Here is a 17,139-nt window from a genome sequence, read left to right on the forward strand (position 1 = left end):
GAACCTGTGTAATTCATATGTGTTCAGGTTTAAAGGGATGAGGTGACAACTCTAACCATAATCCCCCTCCACCAGAGTCCTGACCTAAACCCGATAGAACAACTTTGGGATGAATTAGAGAGGAGACTGTGAGCCAGGCCTTCTCGTCCAACATCAGTGCCTGACCTCACAAATGCGCTTCTGGAAGAATGGTCAAACATTCCCATAGACACACATACCTCCCAACATTTTGAGATGGGAATGAGGGACACCTACTAGCAAATGTATGTAGGCATAGGACACGCCCCCTGCCACACCCCCTTAAAGGAGAATTACCCTGCCACACCCCCTTAAAGGACAATTAACAAAAACAAAAAAGGTTAAATAAATCCACAGGGGCTTTTTTTTACCACTACTATTCCTTTTATACTGGCTTTTAAAATGTAATTTACAAATGCAACCATTTAGAATTTGGATGAAAGGTTTAGCACCGGGAAACACTTTTTGAAAGATAAATAGTGCATTTTATATACAACTATATAGACCAAAATGAGGGACAAATAAGGAGGAATGAGGGACAGAGGGACATTGATCCCAATCAGGGACATTCCTAGGAAATCAGGGACAGTTGGGAGCTATAGACACTCTCCTAAACCTTGTGGACAGCCTTCCCAGAAGAGTTGAAGCTGTTATAGATGCAAAGCGTGGGTCCACTCAATATTGAACCCTACGGGCTAAGACTGGGATGTCATTAAAGTTCATGTGCGTGCAAAGGCAGGTGTCCCAATACTTTTGGTGATATATTGTTATGTAATTCATGTATGCAATTGCATAAAAACCAGCACAAAGTGTACACCAAAACACTGGCTAGGCACACAGTTAACCCTTTGATCACCCCTGATGTTAACCCCTTCCCAGCCAGTCTCATTAGTACAGTGACAGTGCATATTTTTTAGCACTGAACACTGTATTAATGTCACTGGTCCCCAAAAAGTGTCAGAAGTGTCAGTGTGTGATTGTCCACCGTAATATCGCAGTCCCGCTATAAGTCGCTGATCGCCGCCATTACTAGTAAAATAAATAAATAAAAATTCCAGTATATATCTCATAGTTTGTAGATGATATAACGTTCAAGTAAACCAATCAATATACGCTTATTGATTTTTTTTTTTTTAAACAAAAACATGTAGCAGAATACATATTGGCCTAAATTTTTTAAGAAATTAGATTTTTTTATTGGATATGTTTTATAACATAAAAGTGGTTAATAGTGAGAAGATGGTGTAGAGGGAGGGTAGAGGTAAGTACTTTATTATGGAGAGTGTTCAGTACAATACACATGGAGGGAGCTCCCCTCACACAGCCCTCTGCCCGTCTACAGGGAGGCCGGGAGCGCTTGTTGGTTTATATTACATCGGAACGTTCCACATTTCTCTAGGATAGGGGGAGGTGACAAGAAAGGAATCGTGTAATCTTCAGTAATAGGAGGTGATAGACGTATGTGCAATGTACCGAGAGCCGTCCGATCACTCCGGACCCCCGGCCCGTACATTTCCCCGGTCCGCACTCCGTTCCCTGTGCTCTGGGTGTCGGTGGTATGCTCCGGCCTTCGGCCACTGACAGGCCGGAAGATGGCGTCTGGTTGCTTAGCAGTGCGGCTGTAAATCCGGTGTAGTGGTGTCATCATAATCCCCGAGAGCGGAGCCCGGCCGACATGTCTGACTCGGAGGAGGAGAGCCACGACCGCCAGCTGAAGATTGTCATCCTGGGGGATGGGGCCTGCGGGAAGGTCAGTGTACCCCACACTGTCAGGGGCCCCAATAATGCCTACTGCTAGGGGCCACATCACTCTATACACTGCTAGGGGCCCCAATAATGCCTACCGCTAGGGGCCACATCACTCTATACACACTGCTAGGGGCCACATTACTCTATACACTGCTAGGGGCCCCAATAATGCCTACTGCTAGGGGCCACACCACTCTATACACTGTACATACTGCTAGGGGCCACATCACTCTATACACACTGCCAGGGGCCACATCACTCTATACACACTGCCAGGGGCCACATCACTCTATACACACTGCCAGGGGCCACATCACTCTATACACTGCTAGGGGCCCCAATAATGCCTACTGCTAGGGGCCACATCACTCTATACACCGTACACACTGCTAGGGGCAACATCACTGACTACTGGCAGGGGCCCGACCACTGCCTACGACTAGGGGCCACATTACTCTATATGCCATACACACTGCTAGGGGCCACATTGCTCTATACACTGTACACACTGCTAGGGGCCACATCACTGACTACTGCTAGGGGCCACATCACTGTATATACACTGCTAGGGGCCACATCACTGTATATACACTGCTAGGGGCCACATCACTGTATATACACTGCTAGGGGCCACATCACTGTATATACACTGCTAGGGGCCACATCACTGTATATACACTGCTAGGGGCCACATCACTCTATATACACTGCTAGGGGCCACATCACTGTATATACACTGCTAGGGGCCACATCACTGTATATACACTGCTAGGGGCCACATCACTCTATATACACTGCTAGGGGCCACATCACTCTATATACACTGCTAGGGGCCACATCACTCTATATACACTGCTAGGGGCCACATCACTCTATATACACTGCTAGGGGCCACATCACTCTATATACACTGCTAGGGGCCACATCACTCTATACACACTGCCAGGGGCCACATCACTCTATACACTGCTAGGGGCCTCAATAATGCCTACTGCTACGGGCCACATCACTCTATACACTGCTAGGGGCCACATCACTCTATACACCGTACACACTGCTAGGGGCCACATCACTGACTACTGCCAGGGGCCAGACCACTGCCTACGACTAGGGGCCACATTACTCTATATGCCATACACACTGCTAGGGGCCACATTGCTCTATACACTGCACACACTGCTAGGGGCCACATCACTGACTACTGCTAGGGGCCACATCACTCTATACGCCGTACACACTGCTTGGGGCCACATCGATCTATACACCGTACACACTGCTAGGGACCCAATAACTGCCTCCTGCCAGGGGCCCCACTATTCCATGCTGCCAGGGGTCCATCCACTATATACACTGTACCCATTGCCACATCACTGTATGCACTCTACCCACTACCAGGGCCCTATCATTGCCTACTGCCAGGGGCCCCACCAGTGGATACATTGTACCAACTTCAAGGGGCCCTATCACTGTATGCCCTGTATGCAGTGCCAGGGGCCCCATTACTGAGTGTGCTGTACCCACTGCTAGTGGCCCCATTCATCACCATCACTGGACCCAGTGCCAGAGACCCCATTACTACCCACAGCTAGGGGCCCATCATCATCACTATGCCCACTGTCAGCAACCCCAACACTGCCCACAGTACCCATTGCCATAGACCCCATTACTGCCCCCTGTACCCAGTGCCAGGAACTTTATCATTCTGCTCAATGTACCCACTGCTGGGAACCCCATCCATCACTATCACTGTATCTATTGCCTGGGACTCCATCACCCCTACTGTGCTCATTGTACCCACTGCCAGCGACCCATAACCCCCACTCTACCCACTGTCAGGGATCTCATCATCCCTAACTCTGCTCAGTACTAGTGACGCGCTCACTGTACCCTCTGCCATCTGCTGGTACCTTATCACTCCCTACTGATAGGGACCTACACTCTATCACCCTTCAATGCCAGGGGCTCCATCATTCTCACCCTACCCACTGTCAGGGACCCTGTCTCAACTCACTCTGCCCACTGCCAGTGACCCCATCACTGTATTCACTGCCAGGGTACATGTACCCCATCACCCCCCACTGTGCCCACTATCATTACCTTTATTTCTGTCCAATACCAGAGACTTTTACTCTGTCACCTCCTGCTCTACCTACTTCCAGGGATATATACCCCCATCATCTTCCTATGATTGTACCCCATCACTGGGCTCCTGGTGTCAATGACCTGTACCCCATCACCCGGCTCCTGCTGTCAGCGACCTGTACCCCATCACCCGGCTCCTGCTGTCAGCGACCTGTACCCCATCACCCGGCTCCTGTTGTCAGCGACCTGTACCCCATCACCCGGCTCCTGCTGTCAGCGGCCTGTACCCCATCACCCACCTCCTGGTGTCAGCGACCTGTGCCCCACCACCAGGCTCCTGGTGTCAGCGACTTGTGCCCCATCACCGGGCACCTGGTGTCAGCGACTTGTACCCCATCACCGGGCTCCTGGTGTCAGCGGCTTGTACCCCATCACCGGGCTCCTGGTGTCAGCGGCTTGTGCCCCATCACCGGGCTCCTGGTGTCAGCGGCTTGTGCCCCATCACCGGGCTCCTGGTGTCAGCGACTTGTACCCCATCACCGGGCTCCTGGTGCCAGCGGCTTGTACCCCATCACCGGGCTCCTGGTGTCAGCGGCTTGTACCCCATCACCGGGCTCCTGGTGCCAGCGGCTTGTACCCCATCACCGGGCTCCTGGTGCCAGCGGCTTGTACCCCATCACCGGGCTCCTGGTGCCAGCGGCTTGTACCCCATCACCGGGCTCCTGGTGCCAGCGGCTTGTACCCCATCACCGGGCTCCTGGTGCCAGCGGCTTGTACCCCATCACCGGGCTCCTGGTGCCAGCGGCTTGTACCCCATCACCGGGCTCCTGGTGCCAGCGGCTTGTACCCCATCACCGGGCTCCTGGTGCCAGCGGCTTGTACCCCATCACCGGGCTCCTGGTGCCAGCGGCTTGTACCCCATCACCGGGCTCCTGGTGCCAGCGGCTTGTACCCCATCACCGGGCTCCTGGTGCCAGCGGCTTGTACCCCATCACCGGGCTCCTGGTGCCAGCGGCTTGTACCCCATCACCGGGCTCCTGGTGCCAGCGGCTTGTACCCCATCACCGGGCTCCTGGTGCCAGCGGCTTGTACCCCATCACCCACCTCCCCACTGTCTACATGCAGGTATATGTTCCCCATCACCTTCCCACTCTACCTACAGGGGTGCAAAATGTTGTAAATAAAGAATGCTTTTAGAAATAGAAGTGTTGATCGTTTGTTTTTTATCAATTAACAAAATTAGTGTAAAATTAAAGTAAATGAACACAAGATAAATCCAAATCAAACCCTTTAAAAAAAATGATTACTATATTTTCTACCTCCACAAGTCAATTGCCTCATTTAAAGTCCCACATTCCCCTTTTTCGTGTACACAATATTTGAAGGAACTCGGCAGGTAGGTTGTTCAAACATCTCTAGGAGAACTAAGTGCAGATCTTCTGTGGATGTAGGTTGCCTCAGATTCTTCTGTCTTTTCATGTAATCCCAGACAGACTGGATGATGTTGAGATCAGGGCTTTGTGAGGGCCAAACCATCACTCCCAGGACTCTTCTTTGTGTGGCATGATGGGTAAGTATCAGCCTGTATTTCTCAGCATTGAGGACATCATTGATCGGGCAACATTGAGGACCATTGACACAGTGGTTGGCCAAGGAAACTTAAAGTGGAAGTTCAACCAAAACGTAACTAACGCTAAACCTGCTCGCAGCCACATTCTAAAACGAATCTATCTGGCCCTGTAAACAATAAATTGCTACACATTCCTTTTCTGAGGCCAATCCAGGCTGTTCTCCAGCAGTACCCTCTGTGTACAGGAGATAATCAACAACAGTTGTGAAATGCCTGGGAAGTGACGTCACCCATAGAGTTACTATGGGGCTTCGGTTGACGACTGACTCCTCCGCACCTGGCTACACAGAGAAGCCGGTGCTAACAGCTCAGCGTGGGACCAGAGCAGGTGCAGAGCAGGTAAGTACAGCGATTTCCTCTTTACAGGGCTAGGTTAGGTTTAGAATGTGGCTGCGAGTAGGTTTAGATTTAGTTAGGTGTTGGCTGAACTTCTACTTTAACCACTTGCCGACCGCTGCGCGCTGATATACATCGGCACAATGGCAGCGGTGGGCAAATGGGTGTACCTGTACGTCCCCTTTAATTGGCGGGGCTAGTGGGCACGCGTGCGCCGGCCGCATACAGCGTGACCGTGCCCGCGGGTCCCGCAGACTTGATGTCCGCGGGTGTCCCGCGATCATGTCACGGAGTCGCAGAACGGGGGGAAAGGTGCCTATGTAAACAAGGCATTTCTCCGTTCTGCCTAGTGACATGACAGAGATCCACTGCTCCCTGTCATCGGGAGCAGTGATCACTGTCATGTCAGTGGTAGCCCACCCCCCCCCACAGATAGAATCACTCCCTAGGACACAATTAACACCTTGATCGCCCCCTAGTGTTTAACCTCTTTCCTGCCAGTGTCATTTATACAATAATCAATGCATTTTTATAGCACTGATCGCTGTATAAATGACAATGGTCCCAAAATAGTGTCAAAAGTGTCTGATGTATCCACCATAATGTCGCAGTCACGATAAAAATCGCAGATCGCCGCCATTACTAATAAAAAAAAAATAATAATAAAAATGCCATAAATCTATCCCCTATTTTGTAAACACTATAACTTTTGTGCAAACCAATCAATATACGCTTATTGCGTTTTTTTTTTTTTTTTTTACCAAAAATATGTAGAAGAATACATATCGGCCTAAACTAAGGAAAAAAAGTGTTTTTTTTTTTTTTTTTTTTTTTTTTTTTATATATATTTCTTGGGGATCTTTATTATAGCAAAAAGTAAAAAATATTGCTTTTTTTTCAAAATTGTCACTCTTTTTTTGTTAATAGCACAAAAAAATAAAAACCGCAGAGGCGATCAAAACCACCAAAAGAAAGCTCTATTTGTGGGGAAAAAAAACCACGTAAATTTTGTTTTGGTGTAACGTCGCACAGCCGCGCAATTTTCAGTTAAAGCGACGCAGTGCCGAATCGCAAAAAGTGCTCTGGTCAGGAAGGGGGTAAAATCTTCGGGGGCTGAATCGGTTAATGGAGCAGGTGAAAAACACATCATGCTTACTTCCCTTCGACATCAAAAGATGTCCAGCAGTGCCATCAGCACAAAACTGAAGGAAACCAGTGGGACCCAATGGCATTCATCTGCTGTCTGGAGAAGTCTGACTAGAAGAGGTCTTCATGGAAGAATTGTGGCCAAAAAGCCCATACCTCCGATGTGGGAAAAAGGCTAAGCGACTCAACTCTGCTCATAAACCTAGGAACTGTCGTGTCAAAAGTTTAAATAGTTGGCTGTAGCAGGAGGCAGTTTGTCATTTACTTTCTATTTTGTTAATTGATAAATCTAAACTATCAGCACTTCTATTTGTTTTACAGCATTTTTTCACACCTGCCTAAAACCTTTGCATAGTACTGTGTACCCCACTATACCCCACACTACCTACCTTCAATGGACATATACCCCATCATCTTCCCATGCCTGTATCTTATCACCCAGCTCCTGCTGTCAGTGGCCTGTACCAAATCACATCCCCACTGCCAGAGATTTGTACCCCATCACCATCTTAGGGGACATGTACCCCTGTAGCCCCCATTCAGCCCACTTCCAGGGTCTTGGCAGTACCTCCTAACAACCAGCCACCATTTCTCTGCCCTCCCAGGTATGTGAACATCACAATGGAGCCATTATCCATAAAGCCATTATTGCCTGCAGCAATACCTTCACCTATATTAGAGGATCTTTATCTAACTGCTTCAACCTATATGTCACCTTCCAGAAATACCAGATATTTGGGGAAATCCTAAACTTTCCTACACCCCATGATCTCACAAGCCCTGGAATGTCTAAGGCTCCATTCACACTTGTGTGACTTAAAACTTGTGCGATTTCCACTTCAACTTTACAGTGCGACTTGATGTGACTTTGGATGAGTGCGACTCTGTTATGACTTTGGCTTTGACCAATGTAATTGTTTTGTTTGTGCTCTACAAAGTCGCTAGAGTGGAGAACGGAAAAATGTAAAATCTCAAACTTTCAGAACTATTTAAATTTGGATCGGTCAAATAATAATCGACCAATTTGATTTCTGTGTGAAAAACAGGTGGTTGTCAGCAGGTTTTCTCACTGACTGCTGAAAGTAAATAAAAGAATGCCAGGCCCTTTGGGAACCCACGCCAAAATAAAAAAAAAATGGTGTGGCCCCCCTCCCCCCCCAAATCCATACCATACCCTTATCCGAGCATGCAGGTTAGGAATAGGCGGGGGGGGGTTGGGGGTCACCTGAATCATGCCAGGCCACATGCCCTCAACATGGGGGGTTCTATGCCTCCCCAAAGCACCTTATCCCCATGTTGATGAGGACAAGAGCCTCTTCCCCCCCAACCATCACCGGTGGTTGTCGGGGTCTGTGAGTGGGGGGTTTATCAGAATCGGAAAGCTCCCTTTAACAAGGGGGGGCTCCCAGATCCCGGCCCCCCCCCCCCCCATGTGAATGAGTACCCCTACTCATTCACCAAAAAAGTGTAAAAAGTAAATAAAAACACAACACAAGTAGCTATGTAAGAGCTGGCCGATGGTGGAACTGGCAGATGGCAGGAGTCTTCGTTGGCACTGGAGTTTTTTTTTTTTTCTCGGGTAGGCCAGCAGGCATAGGGATAGATAATGGTTAGCATCGGGGGCATTATTTTTTTTTTTAACCACTTCAGCACCGGGCCATAGACATATGACGTCCACAGATGGGATCTCCCATCCTGGGTGGAAGTCATATGATGACCTGGGACTCCCGGCCGTCTAGGGGGCACGCGCGCACCCCCGCCGCGCTGCTCGGGACCCGATGCGTGTGCCCGGCGGCCGCGATGTCCGCCGGGCACCCGCGATTGCCCGTTAACCGGGCCGGACCGTGGATCTGTGTGTGTAAACACACAGATCCACGTCCTGTCAGTTGTGAGGAGACCGATCTGTGTTCACAGTACAGCGGAACACTGATCGGTCTCCTCCCCTTGTACGTCCCCGCCCCCTACAGTTAGACTCATTCCCTAGGAAACACATTTAACCCCTCCTCTCCCCCTAGTGGTTAACCTCTTCACTGCCTGTCACATTTACACAGTAATCAATGCAATTTTATAGCATTGATCGCTGTATAAATGTGAATGGTCCCAAAAATGTGTCAAAAGTGTCCGATGTGTCTGCCATAATGTCGCAGTCATGAAAAAAAAATTGCGATCGCCGCTATTACTAGTAAAATAAATAAATAAATAATTCAAAAAAAAAAATGCCATAAATCTATCCCGTAATTTGTAGACGCTATAACTTTTGCACAAACCAATCAATATACGCTTATTGCGATTTTTTTTTTTTTTTTTTTTGCTTACCAAAAATATGTAGAAGAATACATATCGGCCGAAACTGAGGAAAAAATTTGCTTTTTTAAAAAAAAATTGGGATATTTATTATAACAAAAAGTAAAAAATATTGTGTGTTTTTTCAAAATTGTCGCTCTTCTTTTGTTTATAGCGCAAAAAATAAAAACCGCAGAGGTGATCAAATACCACCAAAAGAAAGCTCTATTTGTGGGGAAAAAAGGACATAATTTTTTTTTTGGGTACAACGTCGCACGACCGCGCAATTGTCGTTTAAAGTGCGACAGCGCTGAAAACGAAAAATTGGCCTGGGAAGGAAGGGGGTGAAAATGCCCTGTATTGAACCGGTTAAATAAAGGAATTTCCAAAAACTGCCTACTGACATTTTTTACTCTACACTTTTTTTTCTTTTGGTGAGTGAGTAGGGGTACTCATTCACATGGGGGGCAGGCTGGGATCTGGGTGCCCCCTTGTTAATGAGGGCTTCCAGATTCCCATAAGCCCCCTGCCTGCTGACCCCCACAACTACTGGCCAGGGTTGTGAGGAAGAGGCCCTTGTCCCTATCAACATGGGGACAAGGTGCTTTGGAGGGGAGGGGGGTAGAGCACAGTTGTCGCCAACTGTTATAATCGCTTGCAAGAGTCACTGTGTTCGCCGGGAGAGCACAATGTCTTGGCGGCAGGGATTCCCCTGTCAACAATTGAGCAATTTCTTTCCTGCAGCCCGTCTATGGCTGGCCTTGGGTTGCATTCACACTTGTACGTTTGGAATGCAACTTTGATGCAACTTTCGATGGGTGCGACTTGGATGTGCAAAGTCGGAATCACTGTTGCATGTAAAACACTAAGGTATGGCTTTGATGCAACTTTTGAGGGTTAAAAAGAGAAAAAAGAAACCTGCGCTGCAGAGCAAATAGGATTACAAGACTGCAGCTGCACCAAAAAACACCAATATCTGTGTAATAAACTGCAGTAAGTAAAAATAAGTTTACTTATTGAACTCTTGAGGGTTAACATTGATGTCTATGGCCCTCAAGTTGCATGAAAGTCAGACCAAAGTGGTGCATGAACTACTTTGAAGTTGCTCTGACTTTAAGTCGCACATATATGAATGGCTATCATTGGAAAGCATGGAGTACTACTTATCATGCGACTTTGATGTCCAAAGTCACATGACATGTCACACAAGTGTGAATGGGGTGTTACAGATACACTTTAAAATGCACAATAATACTATAACTCAATAAGGATTTTATTGTAAAATAAAAAAAAAAAAAAATCTTGCATAACAAAAATAATTTGTGATCCCATGATGGACCCAAACATATTAAATAATTGGTGCATTCAGCGTTCCCCATTTTGGATAATGCAATTTATCCTCCATAATAAGCATTATACCCAATGTAATCTCCCATTGACAACATAATCCTCCATTACTTCTTCACTAAGGATTATCACCCCACACCTCATACACAGCAGTTATAATTTCATGTTCGGTATACTTGATAAAACACCTATTATTATTATTATTATTATTATTATTATTATCCTCCACCAATAGCGTTTATTTTGTGTTTTCCTGTAAAATATCACAATGGAAGGCCTCATCCTACACAAATAACACTACATCTGTGTACAGTATATATCATATCTCATAGGTGTCATATAGTGCCAGACCTTTCCACAATGTTTTTTTTCCATGATAGTGTTCCTTCCATTCAGCATGTATGTTCATTTCTAGATGACTCCTGTGGATCAGCCATCTGTATAGAACGCAATGTAGTATGTGAAGATGAAAAATGTCATATACAGTGGGGCAAAAAAGTATTTAGTCAGCCACCAATTGTGCAAGTTCTCCCACTTAAAAAGATGAGAGAGGCCTGTAATTGTCATCATAGGTATACCTCAACTATGAGAGACAAAATGTGGAAACAAATCCAAACAATCACATTGTCTGATTTTTTAAAGAATTTATTTGCAAATTATGGTGGAAAATAAGTATTTGGTCACCTACAAACAAGCAAGATTTCTGGCTCTCACAGACCTGTATCTTCTTCTTTAAGAGGCTCCTCTGTCCTCCACTCATTACCTGTATTAATGGCGCCTGTTTGAACTTGTTATCAGTATAAAAGACACCTGTCCACAACCTCAAACAGTCACACTCCAAACTCCACTATGGTGAAGACCAAAGAGCTGTTGAAGGACACCAGAAACAAAATTGTAGACCTGCACCAGGCTGGGAAGACTGAATCTGCAATAGGTAAGCAGCTTGGTGTGAAGAAATCAATTGTGGGAGCAATAATTAGAAAATGGAAGACATACAAGACCACTGATAATCTCCCTTGATCTGGGGCTCCACACAAGATCTCAGCCCGTGGGGTCAAAATGATCACAAGAACAGTGAGCAAAAATCCCAGAACCACACGGGGGGACCTAGTGAATGAGCTGGGACCAACGTAACAAAGGCTACCATCAGTAACACACTACACCGCCAGGGACTCAGATCCTGCAGTGCCAGACGTGTCCCCCTGCTTAAGCCAGTACATGTCTGGGCCCGTCTGAGGTTTGCTAGAGAGCATTTGGATGATCAAGAAGAGGATTGGGAGAATGTCATATGGTCAGATGAAACCAAAGTAGAACTGTTTGGTAGAAACACAACTCATCGTGTTTGGAGGAGAGAGAATGCTGAGTTGCAACCAAAGAACACCATACCTACTGTGAAGCATGGGGGTGGCAACATCATGCTTTGGGGCTGTTTCTCTGCAAAGGGAACAGGACGACTGATCCGTGTACATGAAAGAATGAATGGGGCCATGTATCGTGAGATTTTGAGTGCAAACCTCCTCCCATCAGCAAGGGCATTGAAGATGAAACGTGGCTGGGTCTTTCAGCATGACAATGATCCTAAACACACCGCCCGGGCAATGAAGGAGTGGCTTCGTAAGAAGCATTTCAAGGTCCTGGAGTGGCCTAGCCAGTCTCCAGATCTCAACCCCATAGAAAACCTTTGGAGGGAGTTGAAAGTCCGTGTTGCTCAGCGACAGCCCCAAAACATCACTGCTCTAGAGGAGAGCTGCATGGAGGAATGGGCCAACATACCAGCAACAGTGTGTGACAACCTTGTGAAGACTTACAGAAAACGTTTGACCTCTGTCATTGCCAACAAAGGATATATAACAAAGTATTGAGATGAACTTTTGATATTGACCAAATACTTATTTTCCACCATAATTTGCAAATAAATTCTTTTAAAAATCAGACAATGTGATTGTCTGGATTTGTTTCCACATTTTGTCTCTCATAGTTGAGGTATACCTATGATGACAATTACAGGCCTCTCTCATCTTTTTAAGTGGGAGAACTTGCACAATTGGTGGCTGACTAAATACCTTTTTGCCCCACTGTATGTCAGTCTGTCACTGGGATTTACAGCAATTTTAGATTTTCTACATCTAACACAGCGGTAGTTTTATTACTTGTTGATCCTGCCTGTACATTTTGAATTCCTTTTAATGCTATTTATTCTGCAGTGAACTCGCATAGAAGTATTGTCAATCAGTGGACAGGGTAGTTTTAGTTGGACGTGTAGTATTGTATGGACTTTTAAGACTCCATTTACACCTGGGAGTTCTGAATCTCAGGTGTAATCGCGCCGATTCTGCCCGCGATTCAGAATCGTGGCAAAAGGCACCCCACTTGCGGTGTAATTTTGCTGCGAGTGTTGCGTGACATTCACATCTGTGCGTTTCCGAACGGAATGCAAACTGCATAAAAAATGCATGCTTTGTCGTGCGTTTCAGAAACGCCTGCAAAAGCACCAAAATGCATGGTAAAAAACACACCATGCTCTGCTGTAAAAAAAAAAAAAAAAAAAAAAAAAAAAAGGTCTGGAGCTTTTTTAGAGCGATTGTTTTGGGTAGGGCAGCCCATTCAAGTGAATGGACTGGCTTGCGTGATGAGCGAAAACGCTCCAAAACGCCAAAATAGAAAACACGTGGGATTGTAAGTTCCCACTACGCGGAGATGTGAACGGGCCTGACACTCCATCCACTTTCTTCTATGTACTTCTATAAAATTGGCTGTACGCCATGAAATCTGATTGGTGTATGCCTGCTATGAACTTATCCTTTAACCACTTGCTGACCGCCCTATAGCAGTTTTACTGCTACACGGAGGCCGCGCTGCGCAGAATCACGTGTATATATATATATATATATACGTGATCCTGCACTTCCAGGTGGGCGCGAGTGCGCTCTGCCACCGGCTCGCTCCCGCTGTGATTCTACACAGCGGGTCCCGCAGACCCAATGTCCACCAGCACCCGCTGATCGTTCTGTACACAGGCAGTCTGCCTATGTAAACAAGGTAGATCGCCGTTTTGCCAGTAAGGAAGGCATTAATCCTGTGTTTCTGCAAAATGGGTCTATGACTTTTAATAGTAAAAGCACCTCCCCCACTAAAGTAAAACACTGGCTGGACACACATTTAACCCTTTGATTGCCCCTGATGTCAACCCCTATCCCAGCCAGTGTCATTAGTACAGTGACAGTGCATATTTTTAGCACCGATCACTGTATTTGTGTCACTGGTCCCCAAAAAGCGTCAGTGCCCAATTTGTCCACCGTAATATCGCAGTCGCTGATTAGAGGCTGATCACCATTATTACTAGTAAAAAAAAAAAAACTAATTCCATAAACCTAGCCCATAGTTTGTAGACACTATAACTCTTGCGCAAACCAATCCATATACGCTTATTGTTTTTTAAAAATTTTTTTCACCAAAAACGTAGCAGAATACATATTGGCCTAAATTGATGAAGAAATTTTAGATTTTTTTTTTTTTTTTTACAGTTTTTCAACTGGATATGTTTTATAGCAGAAAGTAAAAAAAATATATATATTTTTTTTAAAATTGTCAGTAGTTTTTTGTTTATAGCAGAAAAAAATAAAAACCACAGAGGTGATCAAATACCACCAAAAGAGAGCTCTATCTGTGCGGAAAAAAGTACACAGTGTCGCACGGCCGCGCAATTGTCAGTTAAAGTAACGCAGTGCTGTATTGCAAAAAATGGCCTGGTCACGAAGGGGGTAAATCTTCCAGAGCTGAAGTGGTTAAGGCAAGCCTATTCATTTGAATGGGCTGGTTAAAGCACCAAGATGCACCAAAAATGTACTATTTCTGGCAGAGCTTCTATTGGCACGGTTCATTGGAATGCCATTCAAATTTAAGGGCACCACATTGTGTATGTGTTTCCACAATGCAACAGTGTGAGAGGGTCCTGAAAGCTGTCCGTTGTAGACACCCAGGACAGTGCTATATGGTTTGTCCCAAACCTTGTAACTGCCACTATTGTTAGACAGCTTGGACTAAAGAAAGCAGAAAAAATGGATCTACTGAAAGGATTCATCGATAATGAAAACCAAAGCTCCACTCTAAAGCCTCGTACACAGGGGCAGAATGTCGGCCGGTATCTATTGAACTGAGCGACATTCGGGCCGTGTGTACTGCAGCTGGTCCGACAAGCTGGCTGATCGGGGGGCTTCTGTCAATGGGGCATGACCGAAAAAGGTCTGCGATCGCCTAGCGGTCAGCGCTGTCAGCCAGTGGCTGAGGGTATTGACCGGAGTGTTCTGGTGGGGTCTCCCCCTGTCAGTACACAATAGAACAGCAGGTGAGGTCGCATGGTTAGTACAGCGGCTCCTCCTGAGCTGTCAGTTTTTTTAGGTTCAGACCCCTTTCACGCCTGAGATGTTTTTCAGCTGCTTTAGCGCTAAAAATAGCGCCTGTAAAGCAGCTGAAAAAAAGCCTCAGCTGCAATCCCAGTGTGAAAACCCGAGTGCTTTCACACTGGGGCGCTGCGCTGGCAGGACGTCAAAAAAAGTCCTGCAAGCGGCTTCTTTGCAGCGCTGTAGGAGCAGTGAATACACCGCTCCTACAGCACCCCTGCCCAATGAAGTCAATGGGCAGCGCCGGCAAAGTGCCGCTGCAGCGACTCTTTGCGGGCGGTTTTAACCCTTTTTCGCTCGCCAGCGGGGGATAAAAGAGTCCCATTAGTGGACGAAAAGCACTGCAAAAAACGTCGGTAAAGCGCCGCTTTACCGCTGACACCCGGGCGCTGGCAGTGTGAAAGTGCCCTTAGCCCTGCTGGGTTAAATGAAAAATAAAACTACTAGTGTTTGTACTAGGCTTAAGGGCCGTTTCACACTGGAATTGCACATGAGTGCCGTGTTCCTGTGCAGTTCCTGCATGGTGCGATTTAAAAAAAAAAACATTTTGCAGCCTATTCTTTTGATGTATGCAGTGCATTAACTACTTTTAAAAACGCACCACACCAAATCGCATAGTATCTGCATTTGGGGAGCCGACAACTTTACATTGGCACCTACAGCCTATTGCAAGGGCAGTGTAATTGAGCGCGGTGTGGGGAATGTGCCTTTCCCACACGGAGTTCTGGTGTGAACCAGCCCTAAGGCAAGGTTCAGACCAAGTGTCTGGCTGCAGGTGCGAGAATCGCATCCGTTCCCGCACCCATAACCACCCGCAGCCAAAATGCACTGCTCTTAGGAGGCGTGCGGGACTGACATTCATTCTGAATGGCACCCCTGCGCATCTCAGCACCCAGAGCGGGTGTGGGAACCGCAAGGGAAATTGCATGGTCAAAAAGACCATGCGATTTCCCTGCGGCTGTGTTTTTGAAACCGTGCTTGCATCCCTTTTTTATTTTTTGCGGAAACCCAGGCATAGCAGCTCATTCATTTGAATGGGCACCATGCCCGCCCAAATGGGGCCTGCTCAAAAAGTGGAAGTGTGATCCTAGGGTCAGGAGTCTTTTTTTTTTTTAAGCAAGATCCATACAACTTCACACTTTTTTCTAATTGAATTTAATTGGAAAAATGTTATTCTTGGGTAAAAGTTCTGTGAAAACATTCATAAATAGATCCCTAAGTGTTCTAAATACACAGGCTTGTATTCTTGGTGTGTTGGCCTTGGATACATTTCTTTGTATTTTGAAGAAATCCTAATTAATATTTCATGCCACTTTCCCTACACATAGTCACCTAATCTGGGAAGGAAGATTAGAAAGCAATTAGTGTCTGATGACAGACAGCATTTCTGTATAGCATGTTACCAGACAAACCTCCAGTATACAGAATACACGACATGTGGAATAATATACAGAAGAACATTTGTGTGGCAAGAAAATTTGTGGGATTTAAAGGGCAATGTCCTCCAATAGATTTGGTGGAAGGGCGATTGATCGAGGTGGGTTGGCTCAGATGCCTTTTGTTGCTCCTACACTGTGCATATAGATAGAGAATGTTAGGAGATTTCCCCTCTTGCTTCAGTAAAAAATGTGTTTCTAATGGAACTTTCCCTTTTAGTTTGGTAAATGTGGTGAAAATTCACTTTGCAAAGAACAGCCAATCATGTGCAAATAAAAATGTGTGTGTATGTGTGTGTGTGTGTGTGTGTGTGTATGTATATATATATATATATATATATATATATATATATATATATATATATATATATATATATATATATATATATATATATATATATATATATATATATATATATATATTCTTTTTTTTTTCAGGGGGAAAGTGTGGGAACGCACCAAATGTATGTAATAGCAAGGGATGTGCTGGAGGGTCTATTGATGCTGTCTGCTGGGGGGATTTATGGTCACTGGTGGGAATCTGTTTTTGTGTGAGGGTCTATTATTGCTTGTGGGGGATCTGTTGTTGTTGGGGGGAGGGGGTGTCTTATGGTGCTTGTAGGGATCTACTGTTGAGGGAGAGGTCTATTGTTGCTGGCTGGTGGACGGTCTTTTAATACTGGGAGATCTGTTGATGCTGCTGGGGTGGATC

The 17,139-nt window shown here is 46.0% G+C and overlaps 1 protein-coding gene across 2 annotated transcripts in view; it reads left to right on the forward strand.

Moving 5' to 3' along the window:
* The first annotated feature begins 1,448 nt into the window (after positions 1 to 1,448).
* The window catches only part of RAB28 (RAB28, member RAS oncogene family), a 175,395-nt gene continuing 159,704 nt past the window's right edge, over positions 1,449 to 17,139 (forward strand). The window contains exon 1 of one of the 2 annotated variants that reach the window (XM_073610032.1): positions 1,449 to 1,768. In XM_073610032.1, coding sequence (XP_073466133.1) covers positions 1,694 to 1,768 — 75 coding nt within the window. In that variant the 5' untranslated portion in view covers positions 1,449 to 1,693. The remainder of the gene's footprint in view (positions 1,769 to 17,139) is intronic. The other variant, XM_073610024.1, reaches the window with a different exon arrangement.

This window comes from Aquarana catesbeiana, linkage group LG01, assembly GCF_042186555.1.
Source record: "Aquarana catesbeiana isolate 2022-GZ linkage group LG01, ASM4218655v1, whole genome shotgun sequence".
Lineage (NCBI taxonomy): Eukaryota > Metazoa > Chordata > Amphibia > Anura > Ranidae > Aquarana > Aquarana catesbeiana.